At 39.9% G+C, this 10,000-nt stretch overlaps 2 protein-coding genes across 2 annotated transcripts in view; both read right to left on the bottom strand.

Annotated features, from left to right (window-relative positions):
- Window positions 1-587, bottom strand: part of LOC135113237 (mucin-2-like) — a 10,016-nt gene extending 9,429 nt beyond the window's left edge. Inside the window, exon 1 of the mRNA XM_064028422.1 lies at window positions 1-587. This exon is cut by the window's left edge and continues 30 nt beyond it. Within this exon, the coding sequence (XP_063884492.1) occupies window positions 1-115 (115 nt within the window). The 5' untranslated portion in view covers window positions 116-587.
- A 4,922-nt stretch (window positions 588-5,509) lies between these two features.
- LOC135113240 (nephrin-like) overlaps window positions 5,510-10,000 on the bottom strand; it is a 31,657-nt gene continuing 27,166 nt past the window's right edge. Inside the window, exons 6-7 of the mRNA XM_064028426.1 lie at window positions 7,085-7,198; window positions 5,510-5,797 (exon numbers count right to left, since the gene is read on the bottom strand). Of these exons, the coding sequence (XP_063884496.1) occupies window positions 5,648-5,797; window positions 7,085-7,198 (264 nt within the window). The 3' untranslated portion in view covers window positions 5,510-5,647. The remainder of the gene's footprint in view (window positions 5,798-7,084; window positions 7,199-10,000) is intronic.

Below are 10,000 nucleotides of genomic sequence, written 5' to 3'. Positions count from 1 at the left end.
TCACGAAGCAGCCCACTATAGCCACGTTGAGGGCAAGCAGGGCCGCGCCGCTCAGAGTCACTAGCAGCACCATGAGGCGGGGCAGGCGGGAGGGCGAGGCAGCAGTTCCTTCCATTCCCCCGCACCTGTGTTCTTGACCCCCCGAAAGTTGACCCTCCTGACACGCTGAGCTGACCCCGCTGCCTCTGTGTGGGGAGGGGAGGTTGCGATTGTCAAAAGTATTCAAGTTTTCTGTATGGTGAATGTTTAGAATGTCATTTAAAGTTTTTTTTTTTTTTTTTTTAGTTCCAGATAGATGAACATCTTGACACGCTGCCTTTGTTTGGGGACGGGAGGTTACAATTGTCAAAGTATTCAAGTTTTCTGTATGGGAAGTGTTAATGTCAGTCTACTAAGTTTTTCGTGAGTTCCTGAAAGACGACCCTCTTGACACGCTTAGATGACCCGCTGTCTCTTTATAAGAACATAAGGAAATGAGGGTAGTTGCAAGAATCCATCAGGCCTACACGTGGCAGTTCCTGTAATAAGCAGAGAATGATAAGACTGTTACGGGTGCTATTTTTATATATTTATTTTTGTATGGAGGGGAATGTTAAGACTCGGTTTTTTTGTCATCCTTTCACTATAGATATTATTGCACCATAGTCCCCTTACAAGTTTTTAGACACCTAATTCTGTACTAAAGCATGTAGAAAAGTTGTGTAGCTTAGAAAATAGTACAAAAATTAACCTCATATTCTCTGTTCTCTTTACTTTGTCTGTCTGTTCATGGAAACTGTATCTATAAGACTGCCACTAGTGCATTTTTTTTTTTTTTATGTAAGAAGGACACTGGCAAAGGGCAACAAAAATCTAATAAAAAATGCCCACTAAAATGCCAGTCCCATAAAAGGGTCAAAGCAGTGGTCAAAAATTGATGAATAAATGTCTTGAAACCTCCCTCTTGAAGGAGTTCAAGTCATAGGAAGCTGGAAATACAGAAGCAGGCAGGGAGTTCCAGAGTTTACCAGAGAAAGGGATGAATGATTGAGAATACTGGTTAACTCTTGGATAGAATAGGGGGTGAGAGAAAGGAGAAAGTCTTGTGCAGCGAGGCCGCGAGAAGAGGGGAGGCGTGCAGTTGGCAAGATAAGAAGAACAGTTAGCATGAAAACAGAGGTAGAAGACAGCTAGAGATGCAACATTGCAGTGATGAGAAAGAGACTAAAGACAATCAGTTAGAGGAGAGTAGTTGATGAGACGAAAAGCTTTTGATTCCACCATGTCTAGAAGAGTGGTATGAATGAAACCCCCCAGACATGTGAAGCATACTCCATACATGGACGGATAAGGGCCCTGTACAGAGTTTGCAGATGGGAGGGTGAGAAAAGCTGGCTGAGACGTCTCAGAACACCTAACTTCAGAAAAGCTGTTTTAGCTAGTGATGAGATGTGAAGTTTACAGCTTGGCTCATAAGTAAAGGACAAACCGAAGATGTTCAGTGTCGAGTTGATAGATGAGGGAACTGAGTTTTTAATGCACTGAACTATACTAAGTTTGCTCTGACCCAATCAGAAATTTTAGAAAGATCAGAAGTCAAGCGTTCTGTGGCTTCCCTGCGTGAAATGTTTACTTCCTGAAGGGTTGGACGTCTACGAAAAGACGTGGAATAGTGCAGGATGGTATCGTCAGCGTAGGAGTGTATAGGACAAGAAGTTTGGTTTAGAAGGTCATTGATGAGTAATAAGAAGAGAGTGGGTGACAGTACAGAACCCTGAGGAACGCCACTCAATAGATTTAAGAGAAGAACAGTGACTGTCTACCACAGCAGCAATAGAACAGTCAGAAAGGAAACTTGAGATGAAGTTACATAAAAAAGAATAGAAGCCATAGGAAAGTAGTTTGAAAATCAAAGCTTTTGATATGTCTAAGACGACACCAAAGGTTTTGCCAAAATCTCTAAAAGAGGATAACCAAGACTCAATAAGGAAAGCCAGGAGATCGCCAGTAGAGCGGCCTTGACGGAACCCATACTGGTGATCAAATAGAAAATTGTGAAGTGATAGATGTTTAGGAATCTTCCTGTTCAAGATAGATTCAAAAACTTTGGATAGGTAGGAAAATAAAGCAATGGGACGGTGGTTTGAGGAATTAGAACGATCACCCTTTTTTAAGAATAGGCTGAATTGTAGACAAACTTCCAACAAGAAGGAAAGGTAAATGTTGACAGAGTTGAAAGAGTTTGACTAGGCAAGGTGCAAGCACGGAGGTGCAGTTTCGGAGAACAATAGGAGGGACCTCATCAGGTCCATAAGCTTTCCGAGGGTTTAAGGCCAACGAGGTCATGGAAAACATCATTGCGAAGGATTTTTAATAGGTGGCATGAAGTAGTCAAAGGATGGAGGAGAGGCAGGAACAAGCCCTGAATCATCCAAGGTAGGGTTTTTAGCAAAGGTTTGAACAAAGGTTCCAGCTTTAGAAATAGATGAGATGGCAGTGGTGCCATCTGGTTGAAAGAGAGGAGGGAAAGAAGAAGAAGCAAAGTTATTGGAGATATTTTTGACTAGATGCCAGACGTCACGAGGGGAGTTAGATCTTGAAAGATTTTGTCACTTTCTATTAATGAAGGTGCTTTTGGCTAGTTGGAGAACATACTAGGCATGATTCCAGGCAGAAATGGTGATGGAAGCCTCAAGTACCTTTTGTGGGCCACTCTCTATCATGTATAGCACGAGAACAGTCTGTGTTAAACCAAAATTTTGAAGGTTTAGGTTGAGGAAAAGAGTGAGGAATGTACGCCTCCATGCCAGACACTAGCACCTCTGTTATGGCCTCAGCACACAGAGACAGGTCTCTGACATGGAGGCAGCAGTTATTCCAAGGAAAATCATCAAAATACCTCCTCAAGTTCCCCCAACTAGCAAAGGCAAAACGCCAGAGGCTCCTCCGCTTTGGGAATCCTGAGGAGGGACTGGAGCGATAGGACAAGATATAGATATGAGATTGTGATTGGAGGAGCCCAACAGAGAAGATAGGATAACAGCATAAGTAGAAATATTAGATGTTAGGAAAAGGTCAAGAATGTTAGGTGTATCTCCAAGACGGTCTGGGATACGAATAGGGTGTTGTACCAATTGCTCTAGGTTGTGGAGGATAGCAAAGTTGAAGGCTAGTTCACCAGGATGGTCAGTGAAGGGAGAGGAAAGCCAAAGCTGGTGGTGAACATTGAGGTGTCCAAGAATGGAGATCTCTGCAAAAGGGAAGAGGGTCAGAATGTGCTCCACTTTGGAAGTTAAGTAGTCAAAGAATTTCTTATAGTCAGAAGAATTAGGTGAAAGGTATACAGCACAGATAAATTTAGTTTGAGAGTGACTCTGTAGTCGTAGCCAGATGGTGGAAAACTTGGAAGATTCAAGAGCGTGGCCACAAGAGCAGGTTAAGTCATTGCGCACATAAAAGCAACATCCAGCTTTGGATCGAAAATGAGGATAGAGAAAGTAGGAGGGAACAGAAAAGGGGCTATTGTTGAGGGGGTGTCAAGACAATTAGGGTCGTCGACAGAAAGGCAGTCCGACCTGGGGACATTTATGGTCCCCTCCCCAGATGGGGACTCCGAGGCTGGTGTAGGAGTCGCCATGATGATTTTGAAATTTTTTGAGTGGAGGGTGTGTGTGTTATTAGGTGCTTGTAGTTTTGTGTGGAGGAAGAGAGCTGTCTTTAGAGGGCAGGCTGTGACTGCCCCCTTGTGTTGTGAGACACAAAGGGAAACGTTCAGTGAGGTCACAGCTGGATTTAATGATAAGTTCACAGCACCCCCTGAACAGTGCTTTAGACCTCACTGGGAGTAATTATCGTTTTGGCAAGTGTCTACTGCCTCCTCCTGCGAGGAATGACTGTTAAGACTGTCACTAGTACTCATTTATATTTCTTTAATCATCAATGACGTCTCAGACACTTAAGTACTGAACTCAGAATTAATCTCCTCTCTCTTTTTTGTCTCCGTCTCAATAGCGTTAAGACCTTTACTGGTATACAATTTTCCTTCAACCATCAATTTTTCAGTCACTTGCTGCTAAAATGTCTTAAATAAATTTGTAGTCTGAAAAAAAGTTAAAATGACTTTCTACTCTTTCTTTTGTCTCCTTTGTATCAATAATGTCGAGACTCTTACTGGCACTTCATTTTTTCTTTAATCACGAATGACTTAACGTAAATCAGTACTAAACTTGATTATTTAGGTAGTATTGAAAATAATAAATTTCCTTTCCTTTCGTACGATTTATATTTTTACCACTCTTTCTACTACTGCTACGTAACATATGACTACTACTACTACTACACTATTTCTACTTTTATCATCACCTCTGCTACTACTACTACTACTACTACTACTACTACTACTACTGTTGCTGCTGTTGCCACCACCACCACCACCACCACCGCCACCATCTGAATCACGTGTCTAGTCTGCCATCCCTTATCAGACAAATCGTAATAGTTTGGCCACGTGCGTCCATTATTCATAGTGGCATATGTATAATTAAGATATCAGGTAGGAATCATTACTTTTAATTAAAAACCCTGTATGTGTGTGTGTGTGTGTGTGTGTGTGTGTGTGTGTGTGTGTGTGTGTGTGTGTGTGTGTGTGTGCGTGCGTGCGTGTATGTGTGTGTATGTGTGTGTGTGTGTCAGTCTGTCAATCTGTGTATTCTATTTGTATTCGTACAAATTCAGACTGGCTCGTCACTTGGCTGGTGTATTTGGGTCAAGGTAATGATTTATATTGATTTAAAACGCGTATTGTTTTTATGGATGGAGGCAAAAGCTAGGAAGAAGAAAGACGCTTGGCTGAAATATTTTTTTTTTTTTTTACGAGATAAGCTTTTCTTAAGAAGATTCCTGTCCAAGGGTAACGAAAACTGATAAAAAAAATAGCTTACTAAATGTCTATTTCCTTAGATAATCGGAAATCAAGTCCATAATTGCAGAGTGTAAGATAAACAATAGTATTTGAGCAGCGGTGATAGGAGTGGCGTGGGTTGGGGCGAGGAAGGGTTGGAAGGATAAGAGAAGCACAGAAGAGGGCAGGGTAAACTGTAGTATTTGTTGAACAAGCTATTTGAACACTACAGGAATGAAAGGGAGAGGAGAACAATTTGGAGAGAAGCGAGGTTGTTATCTATTCATTAATTTACTTATTTTGATGTAAAGGGGCTCTGGTCCAGGGGCAACAAAAATTTTTTTTTGTGAAAAAGACATTCAAGCTTCCAGTCTCAGAAAGAAGATCGAAATTACATTGAAAAAAAAATCTTGAAACCTCCATTTGAAAGCGTATAAGTCATAGGCAGAAAAAAAAATAAAGAACCATGCAAGAAAGGACTGGAAGGAAGCGTAAGCTGGAAGAATATAGTAATTGATAGGATGGACTTCATGACACGCAGTGGGAAGAGGCCTAACTGTGATATTGTTTCTTTAGGGATTGACGCCAGTGACCACACCACGCTGAGTACCTCACCTCTCTTGCGATCATTGAGGTTAAACAACGCTGTATCTGGTTAGTTCTTGGATGGGTGTCCTCTCCTCTACGTCGCCTTCTGTTGTATTATTCCTTTTCTGTTACTTTGGCTTAGTTTTCCCCTTTATAAGTATGCTAGTCTTCACTCGTGTCTTACCTCGAGTAGTGGCTGCGATCTGCGGCGTCACGTACGATGAGTGTCCTTGTGGGTTGTGTGCCTGGGACCGTGAAGAGGTACTGTGTTCCAGGGGAGAGGCCGTGAACTGTGACCCCCTGCGAGGCGCCCCCCGAGACCTCCACCACCTGGGAGAAATGTTGGAGGAGGAATAGTGGGAGAGGGAATCAATGTTTGGTGATTACGTCTCTCCTCTCTCTCTCTCTCTCTCTCTCTCTCTCTCTCTCTCTCTCTCTCTCTCTCTCTCTCTCTCTCTCTCTCTCTCCTCTCTCTCTCTCTCTCTCTCTCTCTCTCTCTGACCATTATATCAATTCAAGAGTTAACCCGTATCTTCACTCGTTTGTTAGCTACATTGACAAACTAAGGAACTCTGTCTTATTTTTTCTTCTCCCATTTACGTAACTTAACCACAAGACGTGTTTTTGGCGCGCCGTTACAGAATCAAACCTCCCACGAGTCATTTTCTACTCGTCATTTATCTCTTTCACTGACTAAGGAACTTGCGTCTGTCTTTCATTTACGTAACCTATTCCAGGACCTCCAGGCACCACGTAACCTGTTTGGTGGCGCCATAACACAGTCAAACCCTCCACCAGCCACCCTCCACTCGACACTTCAAAAAGAGCCCTCTAGTCTCTTCCCACTCCCCGTCTTTCCACTGCACTGCCTCCTTCACCACTCACCCTCCACTCCACCACGCAAAAAGTGTGCCCAAGTCCCTTCCAGGCACTCCCACTCACTCTAATTACACCACTCCTTCCTTCCCTGCAGCCATATGAGTCTTCTTTTCACAAACGTTTGGGTGTCTTATTACTTTTAAGGCTTTAGCGAGAGTTGATAAAGTTTTCAAGGGTGTTTTCATGAATGTAGTGATAGTTTAGCAAGGGTTCTTCACCTTAAAGCATTCATAAAAAAAAAAAAAAAATAATAAGCAAAGCTGCAAGAAACCATCATCGTCATCTTCGTCCATAAGTTAGTCTGATAAAGTTCCTCATTAAAACACATTATCTGATACCAAATAAGAGAAGCACCCCTGACACACACACACACACACACACACACAGAGAGAGAGAGAGAGAGAGAGAGAGAGAGAGAGAGAGAGAGAGAGAGAGAGAGAGAGAGAGAGAGAGAGAGAGAGAGAGAGAGAGAGAAGTAAACTAATATATATTTAACAAAAAAATAACTAGGAATAGATTCAAAATAAGATAAATAAGAAAAAAAATATGTAGAGAAACACCCCGCAACAGAGAGAGAGAGAGAGAGAGAGAGAGAGAGAGAGAGAGAGAGAGAGAGAGAGAGAGAGAGAGCCGCGCAGAATCAGTCCAACACCTAATCAAAAACACGGAAGCCTTCAATACTAAACCACCACCTCTCCTTGCTCTCCTCGCCATCGGTCCCACACATCAGCGCCTCACCTGATACAATGTTGATCCAGCCGCTCTGTACCGCACGCTGTACCCTCGAGGCAGTCCCCCCGCGTAGTTAGGAGCCCAGGAGAGCGTGATGGAGCCGCTGCTGGCGTTGCTTACCTGAAGGAGGATGTGAACGAGGGGTAAAAGATCCGGTTAGCTTTAGAGACGTGACCGAAAGAGGGGTTGGGATGTTGCGGGTTGGTGACTGTGCGTTATTGTTAGTGATTTAAATATTGTTTCTTTTTTTTTTTTTCTTTATTTGTATTATTTTCGTCATTATTGTTGTCATTTTCATTATCGTTATTATTATTAATTATTATTATTATTATTATTATTATTATTATTATTATTATTATTATTATTATTATTATTATTATTATTATTATTATTGTCTTCCTCTTCTTCCTTCTAATTATCATCATTATCCTAGTGCTCTTTCTCCTCCTCCTCCTCCTCCTCCTCCTCCTCCTCCTCATCATCATCATCATCATACATCATCATCATCATCATCATCATCATCATCATCATTGGTGGGGAAGAGCCTTCTACTTATCTTTATGTAAGAGGATTCTGGCTTATGGCAACAACACAACATAAAAAAAAAAAAAAAAGATTCACAGAGGTGCCAGTCCCCAAAGGAAAGAGCCGGCATGATTATCTGCTTGTGATTATTGTGATGTAACTAAAACAACGTGGGAGGGACTTGAGAATCTGTTTGTTGTCTGTAATTCCTCGTAATCACCAGCGCTTTAATTCCATTAGCAGAGAAAAGCCTCTTTAAATATATCTACCTCTACATTTATTTATCGATATTAACTTCTCTCGATATATACTTATCTCATAATACATTTTTTTTTTTTCAATGCACTTATCTTTTCATCCAGGTACCGCTAGTATTTTCAGGGTTTGTATTAAGGACAGTAAGTTCAAGCTTTAGTGAGTTAGATATGAAAAAAAAAAAAACGAAAAAGGAATTGGTTCTTTATTAAATGAATGGGATAGACTCAGTATTAAGTTTGTTACTGCTGAGTCATTAAGGATATTTAAAGGAATATTAGACAATTTTGTGGCTGAGGATGATAAGTAACAATAGGTAGAAATATCTCACACAGGGACTGCCATGTGTAGTCATGACGGCTTTTTGTTATTTCCATTCTTTGCTTGAGTTGTTTGTTTTTTTTGTATTCTTACTATCATCACCATCACCACATGATTGGCTGCATTATATAATTTTTACGTTTATATATATATATATATATATATATATATATATATATATATATATATATATATATATATATATATATATATATATATATGTATATATATATATATATATATATATATATATATATATATATCTATATATATATATATATATATATATATATATATATATATATATATATATATATATATATATATATATATATATATATATATATATATATAATATCATGGGTAGGTGGGAAGGAGCCTTCTACTGTACTGTCCATCTCATTTACTTGCAGTTATTGTTATGCAATTAAACATAGTGGGAAGGACTTAAGGATCTGTCTCTGTGTGTTATATCCTTTGTAATCTTTTGTGGTCATCAGCATCTACAACTCCACTACAAGGCAAAGGACTATTCACATCTCCATTCATCGCGAATCCTGAATCAATACGGAACTTTTAAAGATTAGATGAATTGTGGATGGGGAAAAGAGGTGGATGTAGGTAGGTATGTTTTATATGCAGACTGGCACGTGTAGGTTTATACGCAGACTGGCACGTGTAGGTCTACCGTCTTCTTGCAGCTTGCCCTTAGTAATCTTTCTCAACTTCATGCTTATTCCAGATCACCTTAGTAAACCGAACTATCTAAGGAATATAGGACAGTAAGGGAAGATACAAGAAGCCATCAGGTCTACACGTTGCAGTCCCTGTATAAAACCTGTCTTCCTATTTACACCTATCATTCCCATCCATAAATTTGTTTGATCTTTCTTGTAAATCTCTATATTGACACATCACCAACAACTTGATTACTGATTCCGTTCATTTCCCACTCTGTTTAAGAATCAGTTCCTTCTAATCTCTTTTTTTTTTTAATCCATCAATATCAAGCTTTAACCCGTTGCATTTTTGTCCTTCCGTGATTACTGACTCTGGGAATTTTGCCGAGGTCACCCTTTATTATCTCCCCACCCTATAGTTTTCATTGACCTCTGCATTCTGTTCCCTTCCCTAGGCTGCTATTCCATTACTGTAATTGCCTATCTATTATCTGTCCGAAACGTGCTATTTCATATTTAAGGATTTTTTTTTATATATTTATTTTTTTTATTTACTGCTTGCATCAGTGCTGTATTGTTGTGACAAGTAGGTGTTTTTGTTAATGTATATTTTGTTATGGAGGTATGTATGTATGTATGTATGTACTCGTATGTATACGTTGAAAAAAAAAAGTTAAAGGGCATTATTAAAAGTAAAAAAAAAGATGTTTTAACAGAATTGAAGATGAACATTTAGAGAGAGAGAGAGAGAGAGAGAGAGAGAGAGAGAGAGAGAGAGAGAGAGAGAGAGAGAGAGAGAGAGAGAGAGAGAGAGAGTGAGAGAGAGAGAGAGAGAGAGAGAGAGAGAGAGAGAGAGAGAGAGCGCAAATGCGCATCAAACGAATATGTCACATATTACTTTAGCTTTGCCAGTCAGCATAACATTTTCTACAATGCATGTTGAAGCAGAGGCAAGGATGACATTTAGAATTGTACACAAGGATATTACCCTTTGACAAATAGATGTAACAACAGACAGAAATTAATTTATGTCGGAGAATGATAAAAAAATAAATAAATAAAGTCGAGTGGATGTAACAAGCATTATCAATATTATTTTTTATTTATACATTCATGAGGGGAGGAGAAAAAAATGCATAGA

Source organism: Scylla paramamosain, chromosome 25 (genome assembly GCF_035594125.1).
Source record: "Scylla paramamosain isolate STU-SP2022 chromosome 25, ASM3559412v1, whole genome shotgun sequence".
In the NCBI taxonomy this organism is placed as follows: domain Eukaryota; kingdom Metazoa; phylum Arthropoda; class Malacostraca; order Decapoda; family Portunidae; genus Scylla; species Scylla paramamosain.
Note: the sequence above shows the minus strand (reverse complement) of the source record. Positions and strands in the feature narration are given on the sequence as shown.